The sequence below is a fragment of the Anser cygnoides genome, chromosome Z (assembly GCF_040182565.1).
Source record: "Anser cygnoides isolate HZ-2024a breed goose chromosome Z, Taihu_goose_T2T_genome, whole genome shotgun sequence".
In the NCBI taxonomy this organism is placed as follows: Eukaryota; Metazoa; Chordata; class Aves; order Anseriformes; family Anatidae; genus Anser; species Anser cygnoides.
Genome location: NC_089912.1, coordinates 35088932 through 35108757, shown reverse-complemented (window position 1 = coordinate 35108757; position 19826 = coordinate 35088932). Strand labels below are relative to the sequence as shown.

General features: G+C 38.3%; 1 protein-coding gene across 3 annotated transcripts in view; it reads right to left on the bottom strand.

The window, feature by feature from the left end:
* MEGF10 (multiple EGF like domains 10) overlaps nt 1–19826 on the bottom strand; it is a 101961-nt gene that overhangs the window by 4718 nt on the left and 77417 nt on the right. For all 3 annotated transcript variants that reach the window (XM_048050532.2, XM_066987978.1, XM_066987977.1), the window contains exons 15-23: nt 13331–13477; nt 11000–11134; nt 10486–10614; nt 8657–8785; nt 6879–7007; nt 4199–4327; nt 3429–3665; nt 1996–2123; nt 1715–1838 (exon numbers count right to left, since the gene is read on the bottom strand). In XM_048050532.2, coding sequence (XP_047906489.2) covers nt 1715–1838; nt 1996–2123; nt 3429–3665; nt 4199–4327; nt 6879–7007; nt 8657–8785; nt 10486–10614; nt 11000–11134; nt 13331–13477 — 1287 coding nt within the window. The remainder of the gene's footprint in view (nt 1–1714; nt 1839–1995; nt 2124–3428; nt 3666–4198; nt 4328–6878; nt 7008–8656; nt 8786–10485; nt 10615–10999; nt 11135–13330; nt 13478–19826) is intronic.

Genomic DNA, 19826 nt, shown 5'->3' with positions numbered 1-19826 from the left:
TATAAAGGACTATTAAATTATCTGGTTGACCTCACACATGTCACAGGCCATTACATTTTGCCCAGTTACTCTTGAATGAGCCTAATAACTGCTGTTTGATTAACGCATATTTTCTGTCTGGGTAAACTGTATCTACCAGAAAGGCATCCCATCTTGACCTGAAAACCTCAGAGTATGGAAGTTCACTCCAGTTCTTGGTATTTTGCTTTCACAGTTAATCACTCCCACTGTGTTGTCCAAGGTCATTCTGTTACAGCTCTTTGACCTGAGGGAATGGCCTGAGCTACTAGTGCCTCGGTCTACAGCTTTACAATTAGCTGTTAGGAACAAATTTATCTCAATATAAATCTCAATCTAAACATCAGCAATGACTGACAACTGTTTTCAGAGACCTGGTACTTGCCTGGTTGTTAATTTATTCAAAAAGCTTTGATTGATACTATGCAGTACTAATTTTTTAATCAGACTGTATGGTGGTACTATGCTAGAAGGCTTACAAAAGCCTAAAACCATTTTACCTATACAGCATCTCTATAAACAAAAGTCATTGTTTCCAAAAACGAAATTATTCTATTTGAGAAGTCCTAAAACAATGAATTGTATTCCTACCCCATAAGTTACTAATTAGATCTCACATTAGCTGTTCTATTGTTTTTGCTAAGACTAATGCACAGGTCACCAGCCTACAGCTACCCAAGTCATCTCTGTTTATCTAGAAAACAAACATAATATCAGCACTCACCCAGTCCTCTCGAATCTCCCTGTTACTCAAGGTACACTGCAGTGGACTAACCACAGCTTAATGTGCTACTACAAACACTCTTGACTAAGAAAATGTGAAGTTGACCACCGTTATGACTGAAACCCTTTTCTACAGACTAGATCTAAGCCTCAGTTGTGTCAGCAAAAGATCATGGATGAGCATGATAAATAAGGGCTCTATACTATTGTTCTCATTCCCAGAATCTGCTACTGTTAAAGACCAGAAATGAAGGTAAGAAACGATACTCAAAATTGCACTGGCACTGAAAGACCCTTACAAAATTTTCACTTGTCAGTGATAACAGTCAATATAATCCAGCCTTTTTGGAATGCAAGAAATTGGGAAATGATGACAAGACAGCAAAAGACAGCATAAAGCAGGATACAGTAACTTAACACTTGTGAATTTTTCTTCCTAAGATGTCCTTTGTTTTGGCAAATGAGAGACTTAACTTGGGAGATGCTCCTAGAATTTACAGCTGAAGCAGGTCAGATGATGAGAAACTATTTTTAAACAGATTCAAGATAGTGGGGATTAAAAAAAAAAAACATATATGCAACCTCTCATTTATTTTGTAAGAAATTGTAATTTTGCCAAACAAAAACACTACTGTAGAACATTCATTGCATTATGACATTAATTAATATGAAAAACATTTTATAACAATGAGATATTTTGCATATCACATCTCGATGGGGCATCAGATTGATTGACAGTCCCTCATAAGGAGTCACTTTTTCATCTGTCAGGGTACTGCCTTAAAGGAAGGACAAACCCATAACCCTGAGCCTCACAGAATCTGACAAACCTGACATTACGAACAAGGCTTACTAGTGTCACAGAAGAACCATTTTGATACCCTGACTGGAGAACACGTTCTACACGGAAAAAAATAAATCTGTTTTCTATTCCATCTCAGCTACAATAAAAATAACATTGATTTTTTCTTACCGAGCTCATTGAGGTAACCCCCATGTTTCCAGTCAGCAGGCAGTGTTCCAGTGTAGTCCATGATGGTGCCTCGTTTTCCGGGTTCCACGTTTTTAAGGTTCACAAACAGCTGATTGTTTTTTGCCTATTTCAAAGAAAGACAGATAATTGAAACTAGTAGGGGATTGCTGCATTCCACTAGGAGATAATCAGGGAAAGTGAAATAAATCCAATGAGAGGGAACACAGTAAAATAAACTGGCAGCTAATCTACACAGAAGAATCTAGATTTTTCTGCTTTACCTTTGCCAGGGTCAGTCTGTCCATGTTGTTGACATGAGGTGGGGTAGTGCACTGTGTTAGAGTGTGATAACTAGGGTTGGAGAAATAGTGACTGTTAGCATTTCCACCATTACTATGAGGGATGGTTTCTGAAAAGGAAAAGAAAAGAAAATGATTAACTTAAAATAACATGCGATTTCTTTCCTAAGCTATGTTTTCCATAGTGCTAAGTGGATTTCAGAATCTAGTCTGGAGTTTCTTGAATAAAAATCTAGAAATCTTGCATACATCTAAATGAATAAGAGAGAGACAGCAGTAACTGACTAATTGCATAGCCACTTTTAGCAAAGAGCATTATCAAGTGTTACTTAATGATTTGCCTTTCTGATCTGATCCCTTGTTTTATTTTGCATCTGTAACCATGGCATTGTCCAAGTCATAGACACTTTTACCACAGAGTTCACAGCAACATTTTTTTTGGTGCTTAAACAGCACCACTGTCTTCTCTGGTACATCTTTCTCTGCTCTGACAACTGCTTCTGCTGGCTTCTTTAGCTGCCAGCTTCCTTAATAGCTGTGTGCAAAAGACAGGATCACCTGAATTTTCATGTACACCTGCATCCCAACTCACATCCGTGGATCGAAAACTCCTGTCCTGTTTCAGGAACATTGCTCTTTCCCCTCATCTGTTTCAAACTTGGACCACTCTGCCCCTCTACACAGCCTTGCTGCAGCTAGTGTGAAATTCTGATTTTTCTCAATCTATAGCAGTCTTTCTGTATACAAGCTGTTGGCATCGAATTTAAAGTCTCAGCAGAAACTACATTTTGCCACACTTTCCAAGTCCGTTTAAAAGTAGGCACAGAGGAATAGTGAAGTCCATATGTCCACCAGTTAATACAGAAAAATATTTAGGGATTAAAATGTTACTGAGTAGAGCAAGATATATGATCACTTGATCCTTTATTCAGCAATTAGCATATTTTACCAGCATATACCAGCTTTATTGTACTAAATGCACAGATGAAATGACTACGATACAGAACAAACTAAACAGCTACAGATGCTGAACCAGCATCCTTCTGAACCCTGGTGAACCGTCTCTGGCAGCTGGAAGGTGACACAAGCCTACCACTGCTCTGGTGTGCTGGTTTACTAGCAAGTGGTGTGGTCCCAGGGGCTGCTCTGCTATAAAGCACCATTGGGAGCAGTGAGTCTGACTCCTCTTTCCCAAAGACGGAAGAACCCTCCCCTGTCTCTTTCGAGGGAGGCTTGCAAAGCAGACTTGTAGATGCACTCTCTGGAAACAAATAGGCTCCTGCTCAGAGCAGCCTTCACTAATGTAGAAAGGTGAAACGCACACATTCAACCCTGTTATATGAATCCCATCAGTGCTCGACTGAAAACATAAAGTCAAGAGACAGAGGAAACAATCTGTTCTAAATCTCACTTACCTGAAATGGTGTAATCTGCATTGATGACTCTCATAGCAGGTGTATAGGTCACTGAGGGCATATTTGTTTCTTTCCCTTTCTGTTTTTGTCTGTAAATGATGAACAGCACTAGCAGGAAAAGCACAACCAGGACGAGAATGATAATGCCTGCTATAGCCCCTATCTGGTAAGAATCAGCAGGGATGGCAGTACTGGTACGGCTTAAACTGTTCAAGTTTCCCACTATAATTACACCAGCTGAAATACACAAAGAAATGAAAATATATTACATAAATTATGAGGCTTACATTTCAGGAGCAGAAGACAATATTTCACTTCTCAATCTTTCTTTCTGTTAATTTTAACTGTACTTCACAATGCCAAAATAGAACTATGTCAGAAACCAGCACAAAAACAACCCTAGCCTTGAGGAAAATCATTCTTCTTCTTCACAGAAAGAGGTGAAAAGGTAAGAAAAAAGAAAAGAAATTCTCTAGGCAAAAGTGCAGAGCAGATAACGTGCATGCTCTTACCAGCAGCTTTGCACAGTACAGCACTGTAAAGCATTTCATGCAATCAGCACCTAAGTGCTTTGGTCCAATAAACTACCACAGAGGCATCTAATACTTACAAATCTACAAAATGTATACAATTTAGTAAAAGACAATTTAAGCACATATTAAACACACACAAAATTAATTTTATGGCTGATACATAGATGACCTCAAATAGGTTGACTAAGTTTTAGAGAAAATAATTCCAGTAATTTTCAGCACCTAGGTAGGCCTTACCTTGATCACACCTGGCCCCCTTCCAGCCTGGGCTGCAGTAACAAGTCCCTGTGATGTGGTCACAGGTCGAGTTGTTCAGACAGTCACATATCTGCCGGCATCCGTACCCATAGGTACCTTGAGGGCATTCTGCAGAGAAATGAACAAAATACGTGTAAATGAAAAGCAGACATAGTTATCACTTCTGAAACGTATACAGATCTGTATGTATTACAGACCTACAGCACTACACCTGCTACCATTTGCTGCCTCACCACGTATGTTTTTGCACATGGCCAGCAGATGGCGATATCTTATGAGTGGTAGACCCGAGAAGATTTTCTGAAGGGGAACGCTCTACGTGTGTGTGCACATGCAGACAGAGAAAGAAACTGCATTCAAAAGTGACTTTCTTTTACCTGTTATCTTGCTGCCACTAAGAAAGTGAAAACAGAAAAAAAAAAAAAAAGAAAAAAAAAGTGGAAAAAAAATAGATTAGAAAGGCAGAAGACAGTGAGGACAGTTCTGCCCAGGCATGCCTGGTCTCACAGGTCACGCAGATCCAAGTGCTTGAAGAACCCTGTAATCATGAATGGTGCCAGACATCCGGCTGGTGTCATGACTATGACAGATGTGCTAATGCGGTGACAGGGCAAGAGACTAGGATCACTAGTCTGAGATGTGCCATCTACTTACATAAAAATAAAACTGGTCCCAGACTGCTTATGGCATACTTTGATACCATAATGTGTACACTGAGAAACTACATGGAGTAGAAAAATATTAAATTATGAAAAATAAGTTAATTGGAACAGTTTTACATGCATTTGTCTCTCCCAGAATGATTTGTATACAATAAATAATTACCAATCAAAGCGTCTCCTACATCACATAATCAGCATGATAGAAAATTATCCTACACTGATAAAAATTACTTCTTTCATATTGATACCTGTGTTACTCTGTGGCTTTTTACATTGTTGTAGTACCTATGGTTTGAGGAAGGGTGGTATTTCTCTTTCTGAGACTCAAATTTCTGAACCTCATGATTTTCTAACTACATTAATTTGTCTTTTTTTAAAAAAATCTAACACATCTGTTATGTATTCCTAGTTTACAATAATTTATGACATAATATAACACAATACGTGCCAAAGATACTTCTTTGCAATCTTGATAAATCCAGATGCAAGTGTAATTTCCTGCTCATATACCACCTTCTTCTCTTGGTTACATTCCATAAAACAATATTAGCACCACTGAAGTCAATGTCTGTACAAAAAGTACTATTCCATGATATATTTTGGCATTTTGAAATCTAAACTGCAATGAAAAGTCAATTTTTTAAAACTGAAGTTCCAATTCATAAATATCAGAACACTTAGTTTAATATTGTTGAATCATTATTACCAAATTATAGTATAAAATGTCAAATCTATAAACATCCTAACACAGCTAGGTTTGCCAAAGTATTTGAAATAATATTTTGATATGATGATATCAGAAGAGGATCTTAAATCTTCATCTTTTCCTAAGCATTATTCTCCTTTTTAAGTGAAACATCCTGATATCATCAGAGTAGAATAAGAAAACTGAAATAACTAATAATTACATGTTGCAATGTATTATTTCACTGAAATAAACATATTCCTCCAAAATATTCACATTTCATTGTAAATGTATTTTTCTTAGGAAAAAAAAAAAAAAACTTTTCTGTATTTTCAGTGGTTCTACCCCAGGTGCCCGTTAGCCTTACCTACAAAACACCTGTTGGAGCTGGAGCTAGGCTCACTGCTGAGGGAATAAAGTGTGTCTACAGGGGTAAAGTTCAGTATATGGTAACCTCCCCTCCCTTCCGTTAGAGTACTGCCAGGTGTGACGTGCTCTAGATAATAAGAAACAACCCCCTCATATCAAAACCAAAGCCTTATGCGCAGTGCTGATGCCTAACACAAGTTTAAATCTTCAAAATAGTAATTAAGTTAAAATAGGGGTATGTGGGACCTCATGTTGAATGGATTGCTTTACATTGCACTAATGCATGAAGATTGGGAGCACCACTCACTCGGTGATATTAGCTAATGCTGGACTAATAGCGTTCTGTCTTCACGAGCATTCTGTCTTTATAGGCCTGATTATTCTTTTAATGTTGTACAACATTATACCACCACTGATGTCAGTGGTGCTATTCTTAATTTTTCTCGGGTAAGGAATCACATGTAGAAAAATAAAATGACATTTATTATGCTTTTATAATCCATTTGAATTGTAAAGACACATCGCAAATTTTAATTTTATCCACTAGTAAAGATGTGGTACTACTTATCTATAGTTTTCTAACTAATAATTTTGATTGCGATTTATGCTAATAATTACTCAGACTAATTTGTTACTTTTACATGTCAGAGTTGTTGTTTTTTAAGCATTGTATCCAAAGCAGCTAGAATGTGGTACAAATGCCTCTGAAATGTAGCTACAAGGTGAAAGAAACAACCACCACTATCATAATCAGTCTTAATAACTAATTCTGTGGGCATTTATCTGTTTGGAAATAGTCTGGGTCTGACTCCTAAAGCTCTTGCACAGTCAAGATTCTCATTGAAGCCAGGAGGTTGCATCACAACACTTGCCAAAATAACAGGAGGTTGGCTCAGGGTTTGGTGTTTGTTATCAAGCATGGACAACTCCAGTTCCTACTCACTCTGCTCACAGTGCTTCCCCATGAATCCTGTGCGGCAGGTACACTGCCCACTGATGTGGTCGCAGTCAGCTCCATTCTGACATTGGCATATCAATGCACAGTCCTTCCCATAAAACCCTAGGGGACATCCTGCAAAACAAGGAGGGGGGGGGGGGGGGGGGGGAAGGAGTGAAACAGGTGCTCTAGCAATAAAATTCAAATATTCTGATTAAGTATGTTATTGAAAAGCCATTTCAATGTGGCATTCTATAAACACAACAGATTAAGACCTACCTCATTTTAAGGGATTTAGAATATTCATTAGGCAACAAGTACATAAAAATGAGATTGCAAATTTTGGGGACAGCAGATGAGCAGAAGAAGCCAGCAAGAAGGGCTCCTAGAAGAAATAGTTTTAAGGAGAAAGAGGGCACTTTGTGAGCCAGAGCAGTGATTCTGATTAGTGATGAATGAACCTTTGGACATATTTTCTACACAGCTGATGTTGAATCATAAAATAATAAAAATAATAACATATTGAGTCTCAGCTCCTCACAAAGATACCATTTCAGTATGAAGAAGATATATCACCGCAAAGAGATCGTTATTCACCAGCAGGAAGCAAAATAACCATGATAGCTGACAGCTGAACCAAAACAGTGAGTGTTTTCCAGAGCTGCATCCATATGGCAATATAATGTACTTCCTGCCACTATGACATTGTTCAGTTGAAAAAGAGAGTTCTGATTTTATGAAAATGTTATTTAAACATGGAATGCAAAACAGTCAGTAGTCTTATTTTTCCTTAGTTTGAAGATAATGGATGTGCCTGGATTACAGAAAGTGTGGATGCCTGTATTGAAGATAAACCAAACTGAAGCCATTAATTGATAATTTATGATAAAGATAAGAAGACAACGTGTCAGTATCTAATGTTTCTCTCTCAAACTTTGTATGAACTGTTGCCAAGCACATAATGTGTGCCACATGCCTACACAGTTGCTGCACTTTTTGCATTTTCACTTGGATGAAAAGGTCTCAGGAAAAAATCAGTATTAATGTACTAATTACCTAAAATCCAAAACAAATGATAGAATAACAACGTAGTGAATTTATGTTTCTAAGTTCCAAGTAAAATCGTTTCTACGTAGAAATGTGAATTACAGCTACTGAGCTACAGCTGCTGTTGCAGTTGACCCCTGGATGTAACAGCTACAGGTGAGAGATGTACAGTTTGACCATTTTGCAATGCCAACAGGGACTACGCCTCAGTAGATCACAGCCACAGCTAAGCCAGATGCTATTCTCATGGCTTTTGTCAGCACTGTGTTATGTTATTATCTTGGTTGTTGGGTCTCCACTGCTACAATATTTCTTGGGGAGGTTTCAGAGAGGGAAAGATTTACATGGTACCACCACCTTGCCTGGTACATAGCTAACATCAACCACACTATGGTCTGCAGCCATAACTGCACATGTAGAGCAGTAGCACCTGAATGGCAGTCATTCATTCTGCATGTGCACATGACAGACTTCTCCGCTGGGATGTCTGCCTGTGGCCAAAAGTTGTCTTCCTCTGAAGGAAGGCTAAAAAGGAGCCCAAATGCAATGGCCAGCAAGCCTCCAGTGATTTTACAGGGCCTTCCCCTGCAACCATGGAGGTTATGCCTTGCATCTTCTGATCAGAAAGGTTTAGCAGCAGGGGAAGAAATTAACAAAATGTGAAAGTCCCGAAGGAAAATTTTGTCACTGATTTGTAGACATGTTGAGACTATGAATGGACAATAACAGTCACTTACGCTGTGTACAGTAAAGGCCAGTCCATCCTGGGGTACATTTGCACTCGCCGTCGTAGGCACTGCAGTAAGCTCCATTATGGCAGTTGCATGTGTGGATGCAGTTTGGTCCCCAGTGAGAAGGCGGGCAAGCTGAAACAACCCAGAGCAAGTAATCAATCATAAATGACAAGTTCTTTGGTACTCATGAAATGGAGAGCTGCTTACAAGCACATGAGAGGGCTGTTTGGTTTGGGGTTTGTTGTTTTTTCTTTTAAACAAATATTTTGGGCTGCTCCATTTAGAGCCGATAGCCAGATTTTTTTAAGCTATGGATTCATTTTACTAAAGATAAAAAGTGCTGAAAAAAACTGAATGTATGAAACCAGTGATACATACTCAATTCTTAGTAACTAGGACACTAACACAAGCTTTCTTGTGGAGAAAGCCATGTAAGCTTCCTTAAGTTCATCTGAAGAAAGACAGTTGAAGGCAACTTGAGCACAGTTAAAGAGATAAGCCTTTTAAGCCCCAGATGTGAAGGAGAACAGAGAAGTTTGAAACATATCTTGTAGCCTACACCTGAAGAACAATACTAAGATTACTCCCTGAATTTCCACTGTTAGATGCTACATCGAAGGTTGGACTTGGTGTTGAGGGACATGGTTTAGTGGCTAACATTGAAATTTTTACATGCATGCATTGGAGATTGTGTGGATTTTGGTACCTTATACAATTAGCTATGCTTCCTCTGACAATTTTGCTTCATCTAGTTCTTTCTTGTCAATAGTAATTTGTATGGATCCAGTAAGGCATCTGGAGAATGCCTTATTTAGTAATTATTTAATAAAATAACTTGATCAAATATAAGAAAACCAGGGCCCAGCCCTTCTTTTTATGTCAGTAACCAAGTCTTCAATGATTAGCAGACTGTACACAAATCAAGTGAGGTAGAACAACACTAAGAATGTGCATCTGTGAAACTTCTTTATGAAAGGAAGAAATAATAAAAAAAAAGTACTTACAAAAAGTCATAGTGAAAGAGATTTCCTAATAAGATGTTAACAAGTTTAAGAACAATGAGCTTGTTCTCACAACCACAGTACAGACCTGCTACTTGAGAAAATCTTGGCTTTGTTCTGAGCCTGGCCTGTAGCTCTCTATGCAATGGTAGTTAAAAACCAAAACTGAACAAAACAAAATGGCCACGAATATTCATAAAACTGTCCTGAGGATACAAATCATGGGATGCTTACAACACTACTGTTGAGGAGACTACATAACTGCACAGACAAGCAAATAACAGGCCATGTAGCTTCTACACAATGCAAGATTCACGAATCACAGAATGCTTCAGGTTAGAAGAGACCTTTGGAATCATCTGGTCCAATATCCTACTCCAAGGATCTCCAACAATAAAAGTTTCACAACTTCTTCCAGAATGGAGACTTTGGAGCTTCTCTGGACAGATGACATGCTTGACCACTCTCATAGCAAGGAATTGTTTTCTTGCATCCTATAGGAGTCGCCCTTTATGTAACCTGCGAGCATTGTCTCTTGTACTTTGGCAGTGCACTTCTGAGACAAGTCCGGTGCATATTCTCTAAAACTCCTCTTTAGGCAGAGGAAGACTGAAAATGGATTACCCAGTTGTATGCTCCAGCCCACTTATTAGAAAATTTGTTGTGTTTATGATAGTGCAAATGAAATGCAGAAAACTTTAGGATCTCTTCATTAATTACCATGAAGTCCTAATTTCTGACTTATACAGCATTTCTTTACCAACAAGGAGAGAATTTATATAGCTGAACCTTGATTGTTTCAAAAATATAAGAAAAAAAGCTGATACTTACGCTGAGAGCAGTCACTACCAATCCAACCAGGGTAACACTGGCAGGATCTGTCAATAGGATTACACGTTCCATTATTGGTGCAGGTGCATATTCCAATGCAGTTCTTGCCAAATCTGCCACTGGGACATACTGAGAACAAGTTACCAGCGTTAGAATTCCTTAGTAATCAGCACAAAATTGTAATTTCTTTATTTCAAGAATAAGAGATTTATATTTGGATCAAGAAAAGTATTTCTTAGTATAATATAGCAGTATGCATTACAAATTCTGGTAAGCCCATTATACATACTGATTATACAAATAATATATAGAAGAATAAAGTGCTGTTTTGAAGAAAGGTATTTTTCATACTTAAGGATCAAGTGTTCAAAGAACTTTAGACTGCTTAAGATTTGATATTTATAAACTGCACATACCACAACAGAAACCACTTTTTGTTTTATACTTTCAGTAGATGGAATGAAAAACAGTGCTTGGTCTCTGCATCCCACAGAGTCTTTACTATAGCTTGTACCTTCATTACAGAGGGCTCCAGTAAATCCAGGTAAGCAGTCACATAATCCAGTAATATGGTGGCAGGGGCCACTGCTGTGTACACACTGTGGACATGTCTGGCTGCAGCGGTGTCCATAAAACCCAGGCGAACAAACTGGAATCAGAAAGAACAAATTGCCATTGATTCCTGCACTTTATACACAGTTATGAAATGCTCTTCAGTGCAATTGTTTCTAACTTCTAATTAGCTCTGCTTTCTAAATACACAAGGGTTGCAATGGTCATTGTTACTCACACAGATCAATGCTTTAAAACTGTGTAAGATTTGCTCATCTTCCTATGGAGCTTACTGTACTCTAGTCAGTAACTACTTATCTGACATTATATAACTTCTCAGGCCATATTTTACTTATATGTTTGATATCCATATATATTTCACATATTACGCATACATGCCTGTACATTATATGCCCTCTACAATGTGAATGTCCTTTAAAGTATATTGGAAGAAAAGTACCTTAAAAAACAGGTTTAGCTTTATCTGTAGATGAATACAGTCACCTTAAACCTTAACTTCTTCTGTGCTTCCTAACCTGGCAAACAAATTGCCATCTCTTCACTGAGAAAAATGTACAGATGTTTTCAAGTCATCCTCTCATCTAGATACTCACCGTAACTCATTACCTTGTGCAGACAACTACACATCACCTAACTTTTACAGAAGAGATGAAAAATCCACAGTGCTCCACTTAATTCTTATGCCAAGGGTACTCGTTTCTTTGGGGGGGGTGCGGGGGTGGAGCTGGAGTTTTTCATAAAATCTCTTTCTTAGTTGCTCTAATTCCTTTTAGCATTTCTTCCTTGTAAATTAGAATATTATGAGATACATCAAGAGAAATACATGTTGCACAGCAGCAATCAGCACTGACAAAAACTCTCTTGGAATCTTTCGATATTTCAATTTCATTCAAGATTCAGTCTTTTGGTTATACACTTAATACAAGTTAGGTGGCCACATCTCTCTAAGAGACTAACTTTTCCAAATGAAACAGTGCCAAAAAGTCTTCCTGTTTACTGAAAAGGCACTTTCTGATTGGGATCCAAATTATTCCTATGACCTTTGTTGTCCGGCCTCCAGACCATGCACCGGAGAGGGGCTCTGAGATGCACTGGCATGGAAGTCACTTGTCCTGATTTTAGGCATAGTTCCAAAACACAAGGAACATTTGTACGTGTAGTGTTACATTTACTCTACCTTTGGATTATCTGATTAACTGCAAGTCTTTAGAGATTAGATAGCGAGGATAATTACTGCACTTATTTAGAAATGCTTAAGGAATACTAATGCTCCACTGATGTGGGATTTAGTAGTACCAGAGGCAATCACATTCTTCAGCTTGAAATCTTGCCCATTCCTGGACTGTTCATCTTCCTCTGTTTCTCAGTCTACCTTTTGGTAATCATTTCATGTCTCCTTCTTCCTTTTCTGCCACTTCTAGAGGACCGAGTAGCATAGCCACTGGGCCTTACTCCCCCTGCTTCTTGACCCTGTTTCTGGGAGACCTGTGAAAAACAGTGCTACCCTCCATTTGCAGAGGACTCACATTTCTCTGCCCTGAGCATCTTTCCCTCCGAGCTTCAACAATGTAGACTGAAGAAAGCTAGGCTGATGGAAAATGGTGATATATTTTCTTGGTTGGGTAGATATCTGCACATCATCTTATTTTTCCCTCCTTGTTTCTGGTATGAATTGCCTCAGTTCATCTGTATCTCTCCTCTTGCAACACTTAAAATTTACAAGGACAAATTTTTTAAATGCAAGCATACATACCTATGTTATCCTTTACCTACTTTGAGGCCTGATCCTATTAGCCATTCTCTGATGCTTCAAAATAAATGTTAAAAAAAAGCAATAGTTAAACTAATGATTCCTACCAGATTCAGTGGGAAGCTAAGGATTTTAGCCTCTGAAACTCATGGACGTTTTATTTACCTGCCAAAATGTGTATTGCGAAATTTACGTTTGTCAATCATATTTGGAAATGTTGGCCTTAGAACAGAGTCCCCTACTCTACTTGTTTCTCAAAAAGTCATGTGCATAACAATGTCACTGCACAGAATGTGAATAAAAGTAAAGTTAAACGACAAAGAGAAGAGCACTGCTAGTTGGAAACATTTACTGAGTTCAGATAACACCTTTCTGTGCATTCATACATTTTGACAATCAAAATGTCTGATCGAGGACTGTTTCATAGTACTTGACAAGACAACTAACAACGTACATGTATCTTATGTATTCCAGTTACAGGAGGAAGAAGCAGAAGTTTTAAAGCAATTATTTTGTCCTTACTTCTTTGACACGTGGTGCCTCGGTATCCTGGTGCACACTCACAGATTCCATCATCTGGAGAACAAGATGCCCCGTTTTTGCAATAACAGGACAGCGAGCAATTTGGACCCCACTGTCCCTCAGCACACACACTGTCACAGTGTATGCCTGCAACCACAAAGGAAAAAGAAAAAAGGTCAGCCCATAAATAGAAAGCACTCTTATGCATAGCTGTTTTAAACCTTTGGTTCTCAGAGGACTCATTTTTTAAAACACTACTAACAAAAACTGTTTATGAAAACTTCACCAAAATCAGGAGAATAGAATGAGAAGGTAAACCTGTATCTCTGCTCCTGCCTTCCCCAGACCCCCAAAAAGTGAGTTTCTTTTATATTCCAGTTTGATGAGATGTACTTAAGGGCTGATCCTGAGCTCCGTAACAGGAAAGCACTTCCGTAGCCAATTCACATGGAACATAAGAGCACCATGGGATGCTAACTCTAGGCTTCCTTCCCACAAGCACTTTAAGATCTACTAGAAAGATGAATGCCAATTTCTCGGTATTATAAAGAGCTCCATCATTTTCCAGGACTGTTATACATATATACTAAAAAAAAAAAAAAAAAAAGTCTTTTATTCCTCTCACTTTCACCACCGGGATCAATAAAGAGAAATGAAAGTAGAAAGTAATTCAAATGTAGCAAAACAATGTTTTTTGCTACCTCCATAATGACTGCTTTAAAACAGCAAATGCTTATTTTCAAATTTTCTGTTAGGGAAATACTTGATGAAAAGCTATTGCAGAAACTTTTCCTCCTGAATGTAAAAATTCTTCAACTCTGAGATAATTTTGTCTAATAATGGGGTGCAGGACACAGAATGATTTCTAATTAGTAGTGAGCTGATTACTGCTAAGCCTCATACCAAATGGAAAAATGTAGTGCACACAAAGAGTTTCAAAACACACCATGTGAGCATTCCAAAATGCTTAGCTGCAACAGTGTTAAGGATGCTGGTCAGTCAGTGTTTTGTCTAACCATTTTTGGCATAAAATTGATTAGAAGATCACCACAATCTGAACCCCCATACATAAGCCATAACACAAACCACTAACTATCATCACCTAATCGCCTTTTTTCCGTTGCAGCACAGAAACATGAAATATAAAATTCCTGTTTTTTTTTCACACTATCTGCTTTTACAAAGTACGCTGCATGTTAAATGCCAGCAGGCTTCACTGTGGAACTCAGACCGCATTGTGTCTACAGTACTTTGCATTAACAATTAAGTATTATTGTAGCGCCTCTACTGAATGAAGCCCTTCGCTAAGGGAAAAGTGGACTGAATCCAACCACAAGTATGTCTTGCTTTGTAAGTATTTCCAGCAAAATATGCCACAGGTCCAGTGGCTGCCAGGATCCTAAAAAAGCAAAACAGTTTCACATGTGACAAGAAAAAATCTTTAACTTTGAAGAGCAAACCCCAGTGTTTGTAGCAACACTGAAAAATAATTACAGTGTTTATTCATAGGCCAGGCACAGAGGTAATTCCCCAACCCCCACAGCATGTGCTGTGTAAAGCTGCCTATATCTGAAGACCAAGTCTCTAATTAGAGGAAAGGTGAAACTCCAGACACTCAAATTGTTTGTTTCTTTGCAAGAAAATCAACAGATTGAATAATTAAATATGTGGTTCAATAGACTGCACCAACTAATGCTGGCGGTAGAGAAAACACTTGATTTTTAGAAGCCAGGTACTAACCATCTGCAGACAGTATATGGGCCACTTTAAAGCCTAATTTGTACAAGATCATTTAGTTAACACTGACCGGAAAAGAATTTATTGCCAAAAAAACAACCAAACAAACAAAAAACAAAAGGTTTCTTCTACCATTCCTTTTTTTTTTTTTTTTTTTTTTGCCTGCACGGGCAATGCCATTCTCCTAGCTGCATCCACATTTGAGAGGCAGAGAGCATAAACTGGCTTCTCAGCAGTCTGGGACAACTTTTTCATAAAGTCTGTACTTCTGCACGAACAGATAGAAGAGAGCGGTTTGATTCAGAGAGATGATGATGCACATGAGCAGGATGAGATCACTGCATATTTTAGAAACAAGACCACTTAATTCAGACACTTCAGACTTCTCTGCTTGAGGTTCCCAAATCTGAAAACTTGGGTTTATGTCTGTGAAAGCACAAGTTGGCACATGCAGGGGCTTTCAGTGCTGAGCCTGACACTCTGTTCACTTGAGTGTTATCTGTCATATCATACAGAGCTTCACTCAGTGAACCCTGCCAGAGAAAAGACATTTTTCACAGAGTCTTAATGGGTTTCAGTGGTGTTCAATATACAATGGTCACTGTTAACAAGTCAGTGGTTGCCAAGAGTTACCATAGAGCATTATCTGAGATTATGTAGACCAGTGACATACAATAACACCAGGCTCAATTATATCGTCTTGATCGGTGCACAGAGGATGCTTTATGACAGTGCAGTGTCAAAGGGTGATACTGGGCATACTGGGACAGAAGAGACAAGGGACCCCATGCTATACATATCCACTACACTTAAAAGAGCCAAAGAGCACCATTAAAAGTGAAAAAGGAGCAAGTTCCTCCAGCACACATCAGGGAAAATTATGCATCAGGGAAAATGAAATTTAGCTTTTGTTCCCCACTTTCACCACCTATGAGGAGGTAGTCGGAATGACATCCCTCTACTTTGAAAAGCAACAGTGCATCCTAGGTATCGCTGAATAACAGTTGTGACAACATAATGTACTGAAAGAGTGCTGCATATGGCATCTGTTTCACTATAAAAGGAATTTTATTAAATTCCTACTGATCAACAAACAAAATCAATTACACTCCTGTGTTCAGAATGAATGTAGCAGGGCAGAAACACAAATTGATTCAGGGATTTACTGCATCTCTGTTTATAAAATTGTTTTAAGTCTCACTCACTCACTGAAATTTAGGTGAGCCCATAAGGCATTTAGAAATGGGAAACTGAGTTTAAAATTTTCCCAAAATCAATTATATGCATTTTTGAGAAAGAATAGGTCGGAAATACTAAAAGAGTTCAGAAAAAGAAAAGAAGAATTTTCCTGAGTCTGATGCTTTGTATTTCCATAAAAAAAGCTATGCTTTTAGAGAAAATCTAGACATTAGAGAGGAGAAAATGACATTTTACTAGAAGTTGGAAGCAAGACTAGACTCATCTTTCACAATGGTATCAGCAAGCTTATGACTGATACAGTTTTAAGTGAATATTAACTTCTTATGCAACAAAATTGGTTTTGATAAGTTTTCATGTTGATTTTGATAGTGATAAGGATATCTGTGAGGAAATGTTTTTGCCAGAGCAATGGACAAAGAGCTCTTTGATGGCCTTCACAAGTTGCTAGGCAATAGCTGAATGGTCATGATAAACTTCAGCTAAGCTGCTCTGAAGAAATGCTCATGCATTTTATGCCCAGTGCTTTATGCCAGGGGCCCCACATCTAAATCAGCATTCCCCCAGCATTTGTGATTGCATGAATGAAGAAAATAATTATTTAAGGATAGGAATGTTTCTGCCCATGCTAGCAGAGTGTTTAAATACTCCCTATACTATATTTTTAATATGTTGAGACTCAATGATCTGTCCAAGTCAGTTCAACATAGAGTTAATGGGTTTTAGCACTTGAAGTGGAAAAATATACCAATTATTTCTTATGATCTTCCAAGTTAAAGTTATTATTGGACTAAGCACTACTTCCCAGTTTATTTTGTTTCCACTAGTCTGATAAAAGTTATCCAAACAATAAAAAGTAAAGTTATTTTTATTTAATTATATTTAATTATTTGAGAAAAATTGTTAAGCATTAGATTACTGCTGTTAAAGGAGTCTGAGACTACTGATGGGGGAAAACTGACAGAATTCCTTCCCTACTTCTCTGTCAAATGGATGAGAGCCAAAAGGAAGTCACAACACAGGAAAGTGGTGGAACATTTCAGAGACGCTGTAGAAGTACCCTCATTGTCCTTAGGGGAAGAGAAGGCCTTGCTCCATAGCTGAAGATAGCCAGAAGACTAAATAGAATTGTCTCTTTAAGGAGCTAGGGAGGGGATCAAAGATTTTTCTCTAGATGTTCTTACTGATGCTTCTTCACTGGCGGCAGTAGAATAGTTTTTGCCTAGGAGTTTTGATAGAAAGCCAGATACAAATGCTTCTTTACAAAATCAGTGCTGTATCAGCTTGAAAGCAAACATCAGTATCTGTAATTTTTAGTGGAAGAATCACTTGTGAGATAAGCTTGGTGTCTTTCTGAAGGCTGTATTGTTGCTGCATACTGTTGTCTGACCCAGTGATACTTTTCTTACCGTCTACCACAGGAAAGTAACAGAAAAAAAAAAAAAACACTTCTCCTTTTCTTGTCTTCTTGACAGGTAGCAAATAAGTGTACTTAATTTACTGATGTAACGTTTTTCTTTTAAAATAGTACTATTTCTTTCACCTAAAGACCTATTGCGAAGTATAGGCAACAGAGATGCAGACACAATAAAGTCCAGAGGTAGAGTATATGCCTTTACTGAATAGCACTGGAAAGCACACAATTTATCATGACACAGCTTCACTTTGTGGTGCACTGGATGTTCGCAGCTATATGAACTCATGCTTCAGAAGCAGAAGTAAAATCAGCTGATATGGAGGAAAAACTATGTCTTGGAAGAGGCTGCCAGCTTGGGTGCATGAAGACACAAACACTATGCACATTCTCAGCAGCATCTCATTTCTCAGTCTGAACGTGAGAAAGGCCTATGACAGTACACTTTTGTGTCTTTTTCTTCTATGTAGTGGGAAAAAAATAATTGTGTATACACTAAAAGCTAAGGAGCATAGGAAAGGTCTAGTTGGTGCTTCCCTGGGGACCTGGTTATTTGCATAAGTGGGGTGGGTGTCAGATGACAATCCTCTCTGTTATAATCCAGTAACAAATGTGCCTCTTGAAATAATGTTGGGAGCACATGGAAAGACACAGCACTTCCTCACAGCAACAACACATCTGGCGATGGACAATCTGACTAGCATCAGCAGGTGTCCGAGACAGCAGAAAGTCACCAATATCCTATCTGCCATAGCATACGGATAAACACTATGCATGCTGGTAAAATGTAGGCTGATATTTCTGCATCTGTCTTTTCCATAAACTAATGCTATTGTTTTGGTTCAGATAGCAGACTACTGGTGTTTCACAATCCCTGGCACCACACAACCTTTAAATTGATTTTAAAAATAACAAGTGTGGTTGTTAGTATGACACGACATTTCTTCACAAACAGAAATGTCCAACAGAACTGCATCCAAGAAAACACAGCAGGAATTAATGTGTTACCACTGACACCCATGTTGCAGTGTAATACACAAACAGTCTGGAATAAAACCTTTACCTCTTTTACAATGCTTCTGTGAAAAATCTCAGTTTGCAAGAATATGAATTCTCTAATATTTCAGGCAATTTGAAATATCTGTGTTTTGACAGCTGCTTGCAGGACAGATAAGATGATGGGATGAAATTAACAGATACTGTGGTGCTTGATGGATTGTGGTTATTGAGAAAAGTGGTAGAGGTGTTTCTTTCACAGAAGTTAACTTAAGGTTTTGGTATAAACTACCAGGAGCCTTAATTATCTACTGGGGGTTACATTTTCTGTGTCTTTCCTCTACTTCATGGCTCTGTATATTAATGCTTCTTACTCTTTTTCATTGTCTGACTATTGCACTCCCTCTAAATGAAGAGAAGCTATTTATAAGTTATAGTGAAAATGTCAAGGGACAAGAGTGTTTGGGGCAGACATCATCTTCAGTGTGGGCGGATGTTTCTCATTTGTACCATCATGTCATGTGGCTCTTGGAACGTGATGGAATGGTGAGATTGCCAGGAAAAAAACATCACCCTTAACTCTTGTTTTTCTCAGCAGAATTAACCTGCTCTATAGTGAGCACTCAGTATATCGCAGAGGGTAGGATCTCTAACAGGAGTCCTATAAACGAAGTGACTTGTTTAGGATGAAAAATCTGAGTAGGTAAAAGAAACTAAATTAAAATCAGAAGGTCGATAAAAATAATTTTAATTATTTCTAAAGTTTTATAACAGCTCATGACACTGCAGTAGTCAGAAACTGAACTTACCATTTCATTCATAACCACAATTTCCAGATAATACATCAGGCATTTTCAAAAATAAAGAAAAGCTTCTTTAAGAAACTAAGCCACAGAGGACCTCAGTGCTGACATAATGCTCAGCTGCAGCTCTGTCTTGAGACCAAAGTACAGGGTAGCATGTCAGCTAGGCTGCTCTTTGGTACATGACAACAGCACTTGTGCCTGCTTCAGAAGCAGGGAGCTCCCTTACTATCAGAGGGAGCATGCACCCTACTGGGTCGGTGACCGCCACCAGGGCAGTGCATTTCCTCTTCCCCAGCACTGTGGCACAACTGTGCCATCCAGCAAGGGAAAAATCTTCCAACCCTGA